This window comes from Pieris napi, chromosome 5 (genome assembly GCF_905475465.1).
Source record: "Pieris napi chromosome 5, ilPieNapi1.2, whole genome shotgun sequence".
NCBI lineage: Eukaryota > Metazoa > Arthropoda > Insecta > Lepidoptera > Pieridae > Pieris > Pieris napi.
In genome coordinates, this window is record NC_062238.1 from 8,215,688 (window position 1) to 8,229,085 (window position 13,398).

At 32.7% G+C, this 13,398-nt stretch overlaps 1 protein-coding gene across 1 annotated transcript in view; it reads left to right on the top strand.

Annotated features, from left to right (window-relative positions):
- LOC125049790 overlaps positions 1-9,246 on the top strand; it is a 44,819-nt gene extending 35,573 nt beyond the window's left edge. Inside the window, exons 3-6 of the mRNA XM_047649247.1 lie at positions 53-236; positions 1,377-1,516; positions 2,304-2,529; positions 5,266-9,246. Of these exons, the coding sequence (XP_047505203.1) occupies positions 53-236; positions 1,377-1,516; positions 2,304-2,529; positions 5,266-5,357 (642 nt within the window). The 3' untranslated portion in view covers positions 5,358-9,246. The remainder of the gene's footprint in view (positions 1-52; positions 237-1,376; positions 1,517-2,303; positions 2,530-5,265) is intronic.
- The last annotated feature ends 4,152 nt before the right edge of the window (positions 9,247-13,398 follow it).

Below are 13,398 nucleotides of genomic sequence, written 5' to 3' on the forward strand. Positions count from 1 at the left end.
ATTCTCATTAATATATATATGAAAACAACATTTAACTGTCTTTATTCTTCAGCCCTCAACAAGAACATTTAACACAACCGGTGGCGTTACCAGGGGTACATGTGACGAGAACAAGTGCTCAATAAGTGTGGCTCTACCGAAGCGGTTTAACACGAGGATATCATTCACATGTGAAGTATCGACAGAAGGGCCTAGGTTTGAAGTTGTGAATCAGACAAAATATTTAACGGTGGCTGGTACGTGTATTATTACTAACTATATACCTAATACTAAAAGCCGGCAACGCACCCACTTAAACAGGTGTCCAGGGGATGCGATGTCTGCCCTTTTTGGGCGTCTCGTATACCCCCGTAAACCATTAAAAAAAATACTACTACTAGTTGTTGTGGCCTGTGTTAAGGCTTATTACGCGTAGTTTCTTTAGCAGTAATAATTAGACCTAATTCAGTAATGTACACAACAAACAATGACTACAAACCCCAGTTATAAAATACTGTTATATTTCAACCCACAATAATCTTGTCTAGTCCCCTGATTCTTTTCTCGTTTACTGACCCGCTCTTAATTACGCTCAGTTTGCACTCATACACTATTCTTTCTCGATATTTTTTATTTTCTTATTAGAATAATTACACTGATATTTAGTTGGGTTTTTCCGTAAAGGATTCAGCAGATCTATCTGTTTAAGATATAGATAAAATAAAGTTCAGCATTGTTCAACTTTTTGCCTTTTGCAACGCAGTTGATATATTAATGATTACGAGTTATCAATACTCTGTGCTATTAATGTCTTCTAATACAACATGTATAGTATAAGATCCCGATATACGTATACAACGACCTTCACCGAGATGCTTATTTAATGAGTATGATTAATTAATATTTAAAAAAAAATATTTTTTTATAATTTGCATGTAGTAATTTTTTTTAATTTTTTTCAATCAATATTTTTAATCAGGGTAGTATTATATATGTATCACTATAACTTTCTTTTTTACTAAAGATGTATATATACTTTAGTGTCACATAAAAATATACACATAAATAATTAATTGATTAAAAACAACCTAACGTTTGCATATTCTATGGGCTTCATACTTTCGATTGGTATAGAATTTATCTAATAATCATACCGGTGAAATGTTTAATTTTTTTTTTTTTAATATTAATTAAAATACTCTGGACTGAAATTTGCTAGGCAACCCATATGGATTATATTTATTGACATATTAAATTAAATATAAAATACGTTTCATTAAATAAGCATCTCGGTGAAGGTCGTTGTATATCGGGATCTTAGACCAGTACTTTTAGTATTTTTGACGAAAATGTGACTTGTTAATATTATGGTCGATTTAAATTTAATTATCTTTTAGTGACGTTAAAAGAAGACCCAGTTATATCGGGCCTACCGGGGAGCGTGCAAGTTGGAGAGGATGTACTTCTGAATTGCTCGACAGGACCGGCTATGCCTCCAGCAAATATTATTTGGTATATCGATGGAAGGCCGGAGAAGGTAAGATGCTTCTTGCTTCTTGCTTTTGAAAGTTTTTTAGTTTTTAATAATGTTACCTGAGGCGAGTTATATTTCAACACAAAATTCCAGTCAACTTCAATGTTGCAAGTATAAAAAATATACAAATTTCAATATGTTTATTTATCGGAATACAATTATTTGGCAACTCTTTGCATCCTTTGTCTACGGGGCGCTTTTTATGCAACCTCTTTGCCGCACGCTACCGTTTTATATACCTACCTAACAAGTTTGCACGTATTTTCGGGCCTATACCACTTTGAAGCTTTCAACAAATTACACAGTTCAGACTCCTCAGAGGCCGGCAATGAAAGCGGTTGCTCCTGGTTAGCACTTATAGTTCAGTGACCCGCCTCCACGTTTTAAAAAAAACTTAATTACCAGTAATATATGTTATATTAAAATAAATCAGTGGCGCTACAACCTCTTTAGGTCTGGGCCTGAGATTTCTTAATCTATTTCATGATTTTTAAATTTAATAGGCAAGTAGGTGATCAGCCTCCAGTGCCTGACACACGCCGTCGACAGTTTGGGTCTAATACATGTCGGTTTCCTCACGATGTTTTCCTTCACCGTTCGAGCGAATGTTAAATGCGCACATAGAAAGTCCATTGGTGCACAGCCGGTGATCGAACCTCAGGGATGAGAGTCGCACGCAAGCCACTATACCAACAATGTATACAATACTCTAGTATTATATAAGAAAATATTTATTACTTTTTGAAATTATGATGAATAAGTTATAGAAGCGAATGTATAATTCCCTAAGATGGAGCAATGGATGTCAATGAACGACCACACCGAAGTGTCAACGGCGGATGACTACGGGCTGCGATCGAGTTGGAGGCCACTTCGCTTTCGAGTGACCACCGTGAGGGCCGCAATAAGTCTCACGTGTGAGGCTACGCAGCCCACACGGCCCTCGTTCACTCGATCAACCAATCTGACCCTCGCAGTGGCTCGATCGCCACATCTATCTATGTTTACTGCCTCAGGTATGAATGTCAATTAAAATATGATTCCTAATGTTTTTTTTATGGCTCTGGCACGATTTGTGCATTAGCCAGCCTCAAGTATAGGATTTTTTATAATTCGTGCTTGTCTTTAGAAATTCGACCATGTCCTCCATGTACGGTTTAGGCACTCGCCCGGTACCGCACAACCCTCCCAAAGGCCGAGAACAATTTTAAATTAAATTAAAACTTGCCCTCGAACCGGGAATCGAACCTGGTACCCCTCACCTAGCTGCTTCCTAATGATTGGTTTAAGGTTTAAGAAGCCCATATGGATCAGAAGTTGTTTATGATATCTATTATTTTCCACATACCATTAATTTCAAGTCAAAATTATTTCATCAATTTTCGAAATAATTATTTTTATACATTTTTAAATTTATGACGATTTTTTAATAACACCCTTAGTTTTTATACTACGGGTAAAAATACGCAACACATGTACTAGAGCTATATTAAATAATGGAAGTATGGAGATTTTAATCGACTGTCATCTCCAGGCTGTCGTTGTGGAGTTGATAACTTTACTATACTCTGAAAGATAATGAGATTGAAAATATACAAAGAGTATGTAGATTTTTTCACGTAAGTAAACATGAGTCATACGTATTTTCAATAGCGCCACGTATCGGTCAACGTGGCATAGTCTTCTTAATTTATATAAAAAATATGTAGCTTATACGTGGGTAACACTGAAAATGTTTAGAACTGGCCAGTTAGAAACATTGCTAATGAAAACTTTTTTTGAATTTCAATTTTAGAACTCTTTGGTGACCTAATGTAGTATATTGCATTCATTTGTCATTTGTTTTTGTGAATTGGCGGCAAATCTAAAACTCTTGTTACACGTGAAAATGAACCTGAGAGAAAATTTTCGGTCAATGATTTATTATGACTTTCGTTGTGGGCTTACTCAACAACAAACCTATAATAGGCTGGGATTAGCATTTTTTAATGAAGCCCTATTTCGTCCCACTATTTACAATTGGTTTAACGAGTTTAAGCGTGGACGTAGCAATCTCATTGATGATTCGCGTGATGGACGTCTTTTAATAGCGACTACTGAAGATAACATCAGTGCTGTGCGACGCACGGTAGAGGAAGATAAAAGAGTGACCTATCTGCAGATACGGTCAAGCCTAGGCGTTGGTATGAGTCAAGTTCGAAAAATATTACACGAAAATTTAGGCGTCAGGAAGTTTAGTACCAGATTTATTCCCCATACTTTAACCGACGACCAGAAACACCTTCGCATGGACTGGTGCCGCCAAATGTTAGATAAGTTCAACGGCGGTGACTAAAATGCTATATTTGACATCGTCACAGGTGATGAAAGCTGGATATATTGCTACGAACCGAAACCAATCAGCTCAGTGGGTGTCTCCTTTCGAGGATCGGCCAACTAATGTAACGAAAGGAAGAAGTCAAGAAAAAAAGATTATTGCCTCATTCTTTGGTCGTAAAGGTGATTTCGTGATAGTTATGCTAGAAGATGGAAGGACAGTTACTGCAGACTGGTATGTCAATCGCTGTTTGCCAGTTCTCTTAGAATAAATTCGACAGCAGCGCCCTCGAAGCAGGATCCTCCTTCACCACGACAATGCTTCAGCGCACTCCGCAAAACGGACTGTTGACTATGGCAAGTGTCGAGATAATCGGTCATCCGCCATACAGTCCTGACCTGGCATCCTGCAACTTTCATTTATTCCCAAGAACTAAAGATAAAATTCGAGGTATTCGCTTTACGATCCCTGAAGATGCGGTGATAGCGTACGAAAATGCCATAGAAGATACCCGAAAAGAAGAATGGGCCTACTGCTTTTCTCAGTGATTCCATCGAATGCGACGATATGTAGAGAGGAACGGAAATTACTTCTACTAAAAATAAAAGTATTGGCAACTTTCTACATTAAGCCGTTTTTCATTTTATAAACATTTTCAGTGTTACCTAGGTATTATGATAGTTGACAAAACCATTTTAAAGTTTGTTCGTAGCGTAGTGTAGAGAAATACAAACAAATAGACGACACTATAACCAAAATAACTGATTTCAACAACTAAAATGAAATTAAGTTAAGAAATTCTCATTCTCAGAAACCTGATTAAGTATTCTAATAAAATCAACGAGTTTCGCAAATAAGTTATACTCTTAGTCCCGACCTTGTGGGCAATGGGACGATTCTGCTATTTATCATGTCCACGGTAATTTCAGCGTCCATTTATCATTCGTGATTTTTGTTGTCTTATTTCTTTAGTACTATACATTGTGTATGAACTTATATATTACCGCATCTCAAGCATAGTATTTCATGCAAATGTCCTGTAACTCGGGAGTCTATGAGATGACTAAGGTAATAAAATCGATCTTGTTGAGACGGTTGAGTATTACCCTGCCTATAGAGGAAATATAAAATATAGTCAAAGCTTTGAGATTTGCCATAATAATACGAAATTAAGGAGTGTAACAAAAATTTATTTATTGGCGTGTCGCCGACCTGCCTTGCGATTCTGTAACTCACTTTTCGAACTCACACAGCGGTTTTCGCATCCGCGGTCGCTCTCAAATTTGTCGTGAAGCAGTCATTTTATGATTTGGCATTCTGATAAACAATAAACTACAAGCTCCCACCTTATCCTATTTAACATAAGAAATAAGTTTATTGAAATTTAACACAGTTTTTAGTTATATTAATTTCTTGAAATATTTATTTATTGCAGGTTCGAATCCCAGCTCATTCACAGCAGCCACAGTAGTTGCCAGTATGTTAGTGCATACGTTGTCTAAATACAGTGCCTTGAGTGATAAATAATCGACGTGGTCGATATATGGAGTGACGGTATTGTATAAAGTATGTTAAGGTACCATAGTACAATAATATTCACCCAAAGCCGATTGCTCGAATACATTTTATTATTATACTATGGTTAGATAAAGTATTCCATCCGATTGTGCATATCAATAATGAAATATACGAATCGTTTTTTATAAATTATTTAGTTAGCAATATGAGGGAATTAACTCGAATATATAGTCAAAATTAAGTTAATAGTCATTGAGTATTCTTTTTTAATAATTTTAATTGTACATACATTATGTTCATTTTTCCAACATTATTGATATGCACACAATTAAGTTGATTTTTATCTGTTAATCGGTATATCTGAATCAAAAAATATTGGCAGAGACTGTATCAAATGTTGTAAAGAAATATAATTTGGTGAAGAACGAGTCTTCATTTGTATTGTTGATAGGTGAATGTGCAGCGGTAAACAAAATGGCTGTGAATGACTTAAATTGGTTCTAGTAAACGCTAAATCTGGTAATGTGATTTTTTTATTTTTGACTTAGTACGCAGTAATTTTTCAAAAGACTTAAGGGCAAAATAATCTAATCTTTCGTCATGTGATTATTTTATATTTATAAATAATAAGGTTACAGTTCAAATTGAATTTTTATGACATACCTCTTCAGTCTGTGGACTGGTGTTAATAAATAATGATAGTGACCTTGCCACCTTCACGCAAAGTCGACAATCTTCTATTACATATTGAATTACCAAAAAAATCTTTAAATGACAATCATGCCCTTGTATATAGTCACGTAACACGTGGTATGTTTAATTAATTAATGATACAATTATTATTATGTACAAGTGTATTTTTTATATTTGCATTTATTTTTAGTTAATTCTTGCCTTTGAGATGCAGATCTTAGTTAAACCATCTCTTAGGTTTTTGTTTATACTTACGGATGGAATATATAATATATTTAAATTATAATTATAGGAAGCACTGAATTTCAATGTTTTATAACACTTATTTAATATACATATGTTATGAAAATATAAATGTCAAAATTAAAATTTAATGTAATATAGTAATAATATAATATAAAATATATAAATACTATAACGTTTTGCAACGAATTTTGTTTGTGTAATTTTCAGTCTTGAAATATTTTAATGGCCTAGGATTTCCTTAATCTATATCTATAGATAAGAGTAGATTAAATCTATTATTATTTTATTATGAATCTAAAAATCACTTAGTTTATGTAAGACTAGTTACATCATATAGCCAAATTTGGAGGCAGGTTTAACCGACTTGTAAATTTTTGATCAATCAGTTCTGAATTATTATATTTTTAATATAAGTATGTTTATTATAAAAGGTATTTGACTCAAGTACATTACTTGGCGTGCCTATGACATACCGACACGCATTCGATTCTCTGAAAATCAGTGTTTTTATAGACAGAGGTTCAAAGAGGAGAAAACATCAAAAAAGTAGTAGGAATGTCTCTGAGCCAGACTTATGGTATCTTTAGTTCCAGTAAAATAAAATAATTATCTTATCTTAGTATTACTTTTACTTCTTAATAGGTTTTCTCTGAAATAAAAATGGTAATAAATATAAAATTTAAGTCTCTAAAGAATAACCTTAATAGCGCTTTAATACAAATTGGTGAGTTCCTCTGTTTGCGTTGCCGGGCTCATTTCTAAATGGATTTGGGAATAGCTTGCGAACATTTAATTTTTCCTGAAACTTTGCACCAGGAAATGTTTCTCGCATTACACGGAAAATTTTTAATTTCACGTGCGAAAACAAAAAATCACACGCTAGACGGAAATTTTAGAAGCGCGAATCCCCCAGAGTAAAGCCGCGAAAGATATTTTTTATGCATGGAGTTTAATGTATAAATTAACGAAAACTTTAGTGCGAGTTAAAAGTATATAATTAGCTGGTCCATAGTATCTTGAGAAAACTATTTAAAAACACTATAATATAAAGTCAGTAAGGAACCGAGGCAGGTTTTGGAGGTCTAAATCTTAAACATATACCCACTGAATCTTCCAATAAAATGATACATTGGAATTGCATTAAGCTATCGTAATACACTACACATTACAGTGGAGCTGCAAAACCTTTTAAAATACGAAAAAGAGAACGTCTAAGAAGATTACCTGTATAAGCATCATTAATTCACTTCGAACTCTTTGAGCCAATCGCCTTTCCCAACTTAATCCGTTGGTGTGTTACGCTCAGTACGAAATGGCATATTAGTCTAATACCATTACTTTCAATTTGCCGTAAACGATAAACAAGGAGCATAAAACCTTTTCTTTTAATAAAGAGCTTTGTTCCAAGAAAATTAAGAGCTTTGTGGATGAAGCTTTAATGTACTCTGTTTATATGAAGGGTTATGTTTATCGGGTATGTACTATGATGATTGTCACTTACACACTAACTATAATATTATATATTTTCTTCTGTCAGACACATCTATAACTCGAGCTTTTTAGTTCGTAATTGGGAGTTCAATTGTTTTTTGATAAAGCTTACAAGTATTATTGTTAGCCTTACAGCCGTAAGAACTAGAGCAATTCATTTCTTTATATTGTAGTAGAATGGAGCTTTAGTTTCACATAGAACAGAGACACAATAGAAATTTCGAGTCGACTGATTTTCACTCAAAATTTTGTTGAGAAAACGTCATATTTTCTTACCAATTCCTTGAAAGGAACGTCAACTTTATAGAACCTTGTACAACTTTATTTTTTATTGGCACTTTGTAAAGATGTAAGACAGGACATACATAAACTAAGTGAAATGTGCCAAATTATTATATTTCGTTTAGACTTAATATAGGTAGTTTAATAAATTGATAAATGTTGTATAAATACTATATTTTTCATTCGTATAGAGCTGAGTGGTTTTTAGTGGTTAGTTTTATTATTAATTATTTTGAAAAAATTCAATCCAAGTATATTGGTTGTATGTTGAGATGTAAAACAGCTATGAAAAGGCTATTTAGGAAATGAAGTGTATATAATATATTAATTGCTGTAATTCCTATATATTGTAATTGCTGTCTTTAACATACTTGTGGTTTTCCAAGTAGTATATCATCACAAAACATTCTTAAACTGTGCTTGTGTCTTTGAATAAGGCCGTATATATGATATCGTTGGACATATATTTGGAGTATATTGTACGTGTTATAAATATGTAATTACTGTTACACTGACAGTGTCTACTGTGAGGAGATGCCAACATTTTCCGACCATTTAAAATTCAACTTCTATTTATATACTAAAGCAACTCAGCTCATTTTTTTGTGTCCGATAATTTGTTGTGATTGTCCCTTTGGTGTTTATTGTCAATTCCTAGCACTATCAAATTACTCTGTGATACATGTATTCATTTAAATGATGATGACGTTTGGGCGACTATTATTTGCTTGTATTTTCTACGAACGAAAATCTTATCAATCATCTATGTACCTATATTATAGAAGATAAAAAGGAACAAAGGGTAATGAAGACAGTGCAAGCGTGCAGTAAGTGTAAAATACCGTACAGCGTAGTTAATTTATATATTTCACATGTATGTGAAATTTAATAAAACTCAAAACAGAAACACTGCACTGGTTGTAGTGTTAAATTCGGCCAAAGCTTTTCCAAATGTATTTCATCACGAATATTCCCAATACCCTGTTTTGAGTTATTTAGAGTGAGTATTATTCATCAAAGCAAACAAATTCATGTTGTAAAATTAATTTAATTTATTAATGATTGAATAATGAGTTGATTTTGTTAATTACATTATTGATATGTCGCTCACTGTTGTCATCATTGCTGTACTAATACGATGTATATTGTCATTGAATGTCGTCATGGCGAATAAACGTAAATCATATTTTGTGGTTTTAATTAATACCCAAATCCCGATTTTGTCTGAATAGATATAGCATTAATTACTCGTTCATTAATGTTAGTTAACTCACTCGATGTAGTTAGCAAAGTCATAAATGTATAATTTCATCAAAAAGTGCTCAACTTATTGAGCAAGAATCTCCACCATATAAATAAGTAACGACACACCATAAGTCAGAACCTAAAAGTGTGTTTGTTTTTTGAAGTTATACTTCTTTAGGCGCGTTATGAAAAATTGATGAGAGTGAAATTTTACGATGCGCGCGCACCGTGACACAAAATTAACAGAATGAATTTGCCCACGGAAGATGCTACGGCATAGGACATAATTTAAAAACAACATTCGAATAATAATAGAATTTATGTTACACTTAATGTAAGAGAATAATAGTAAATATTTATTTATTTAATTTTTGAAATGTAAACTGAACTTTATTGACTATAATGACTCCTTTTCCAGGCTTTGATTATTTAATTGTAATTAATTATTTGCATGCAATCAAAAACTATTTTTAATAATGCCAAAGAAGTATAATTTCTTACGCGCGTACATAAGTACACGCACCCTTTTTTTTAATACCATAATTAATTTACATATAATTAATATTATCCTACTGACAGAACATTTATTAGGTATATAGTCTCGACAATTTTAAACTTTTTTCACTTCATAAGTTTTATAATTAGTACGTGATCTTTATACACCATGCAAAAACACCCTGACCTGAGAACTGAAGAAGTTCAGTCCCCTTTATTCGTTTTTAAACCACGTTTTTAATTCATATTATATGTAGAAAGTATAAATCCTTTTCATTATTGCTATTAGTAGTATTGTCCTATGTTATTCAAATCTTGATTAAAATATATATAAAAAATATTGACCGAAACTGGTTTTTGATAACCATTCCGTCCGTTCCATCATAGCTTTTTATAAAAATTCTAAGGAAAATAATTGAAATAAAACAATGGCGCTTTCATCCGAGTTAACAATGCTAATGCCGTGAAAGGAAAAGTTGTAAAGAAATGAAAAAAGTTGTAAATTTTTCACTTTAATTTAAGATATTATTAATGGTTTGGTTAAAAATTTTGTTACATTTTTGTGTCATATATATGATTAAACGTGTTATCTTTTAAATGAGTTTATGCGTTTGAACCTTTGCGAAAACTAATGGATTTTTATTTATATTTGATACACAAGTAACACTTGATAGTTACGGTGATGGAGAACATCGTATGCCGTCCACATGTTTTAAAAAATTGTTGCCTTCAGGGAAAAATTTTCATTGAAACATGCAGAAGTGACTCCATGGCGATTATGAATAATTAATTAAGTTTACAATTATTATTTAAATAGTATAAATACACCTTTAATTATTGAAAAATATGAAAAAATAGTTATAGGCTGTGGTTTCGCTGGTGCGTAAGTATATGTTTGAGATACATTAATTTATGAATGAATTATATAATTATATCTATGAATAATTAATTAAGTTTACAATTATTATTTAGTGTAGGAGGTGGAATTCATAAAATACCTTCTAATAGTTCTGCGTAAATTTCCTAATTTATTTTTAAACCTATACATGGTAGATCTTTATTGCATTGTGACATCTCTGATCGTCTTCTTTTGAATTACATTCACAGAAAAATTTAACAAAAGTATTAAATTATATTGATGTTCTTTAAAGTATGTGTAATATTATAGCATCTAATTTTACATATGAAAAAGTATTTAGTACATGATACTTCAATAGTAATAATAAGAATTAACTCAAACTCAAAATATCTTTATTCATAGGTAAACAAGTACACTTATGAACATAATTTTTTTTAAAATTAATTGCTAATTTACATTTAGTACCAGTTCGCAAGGGCGTAGAGCGGGCAAGAAGAACTGGCAAGAAACTTTCCGTCACTATTTAATCGCTAAGTTAAAAATGGATAGCTAGAACTAAAATAAATTTAAAATGTTTGGTCGCTGTGGCTGTGTAACTTTAAAATATATTATTTTTGTCACATATCATAAGATATGCTTGCCTGAAACTATGAATACAGTCATAAAGTATATCAGTTCATTTTAAAGGCACTGTTCTCTTATAGCGTAAATACAGCTTGCCGGAAAGAAGCAAAAGAGTTAAAACTGTGTGATAACAGTTATTGAGTGGTTTAATGAGACTTTAGTGGCGTCACTAAAATAAACGCATTTTAATTAACAAGCAGTTATAAACTAAACTTAAATTTGATTAAAAAAAAGTTCTATTTATGTTGTCAGCCACTGAGCTTTTCTCTTGTAGTTTTAACGGTTTTCAGTTGGTTAACAGCACTTGGAAATTACGCAAAAGATAACGTTTTTCCTCCGTTCTTTCCTTTTAGAAAGATGTAATAAACAAAGCCGTGGGTAACTCGAGGCATTTTGCGTGCTAATTATTTTGACAGTCCGAGTTTGTTATCATACAAGTGTCAACATAATCTATAGAATGGATAATACTATAGCGTTGTAGACAAATATATATAATGTACCGACTTCGTGTGTTCATGTGTTCCAATTCGAAAGTCACGAATCCATACCACTGTTAATACATTATGTTGTAGGATCGAACCCCGGCAGTGCACCTATGATCTTTCTGACTATGTGCGCATTCAACACACGTATATATAAAAAATACAAAAACCAGCGGCGCTACAACCTCTTCAGGTCTTGACCTCAGATTTCTGAATCCGTTTCATGATCATTTGTAAATTTAATAGGCAAGTAGGTGATCAGCCTCCAGTGTCTGACACACGCCGACGACTTTTTGGTCTAAGACATGCTGCCTTAGGCTATGTTCACATGTAACACGCGTTAACGCGCGTCAAGTTTTTGCCATCTGAACATAGCCTTAACCGTTCGAGCAAATGTTAAATGCGCACATAGAAAGACAGTCCATTGGTGCACAGCCGGGATCGAACCTACCACCTTAGGCATGAGAGTCGCACGCTAACACTCGTATAGTGAAGGAAAATATCGTGAGGAAACCGGCATGTCTTAAAAACAAAAAGTCGAAGGCATGTGTCGGCTTCTGTGCCGACACATGCCTTCGACTTTTTGTCTCACCTACTTGTATATTAACTTTTTTTTTTATTATTCATTGTGTTTTTTGTGATTTATCATATTACTTTTGTAAGCACCAGTAAGTTTTTATTTCTGTTCTATCCTAACTGATTCTCTTACGATGTGTCTAGGGAGCTGTAAACCAGCGCCTCATCATCGCCATTTGGTGGAACAATATCTGAGTGTATCTCGCTCTCCAAGGGATGGCTAAACTTTAGTGTACATAACTTACAGATATACTTTTATTAGGTATTTAATTGTATACTTCTGTCCTTGTGGAACAAATAGATGTTTTATCTAGAGAAGATCAGATAACATATTTTAATAATAAAATTAAATTTGTTACAAAATCGTAAGTACGATATTTAATAATATTTTACGCTGAGTAAACATGTAATGAATATTTAAATAAAATGATATTGCTAAGGTATAAGTACAATTTAAATCAACCTACATTTTTCGAAAATAGAAATATATTCAGATTTCTGTACAAGACTTGTGCGATAGTGGGACGATTCACAATAGTGGAATCGGTATTGCATGAAATTTCATAAAGAATGTTCGAGACGAAAGCTATGCTATACATATATTAAACTTTATTAATTGATACTGACTGGTATACTATATACTGGATATCGGATTGGTAGTGGGATCCTTTTTTTCTCTGTTTGTTGTAATGTTTTCGTATAGTTTTTGTAATAATTGTATTTATTTTTAACTCTTTAGTTTATAAGGAATTTAAAATTTATACTGCCAGGCACCAAGCTTTAGTCCCTTTGTGTTTTTGGTGTTTTATGTAATTTTATTTTAATATTTATATATTAACCAAAAATAAATAAAAAGGAAATGAAACATACGCAATGGGGAATAAATAATGTAAAGCGATAGAACAGTGAGCACGGCCCTTAAACATTTGCAAGTACAAAAGTTGGTGCATTGCATGCATGAGTAACGTCACGGGCACAAAGCGTGTTTATTTCAATTCATAACTTACATTATCCTTTGGTAATCGGTTTTTTGTACAACCTGGTACTTATAAGTTAC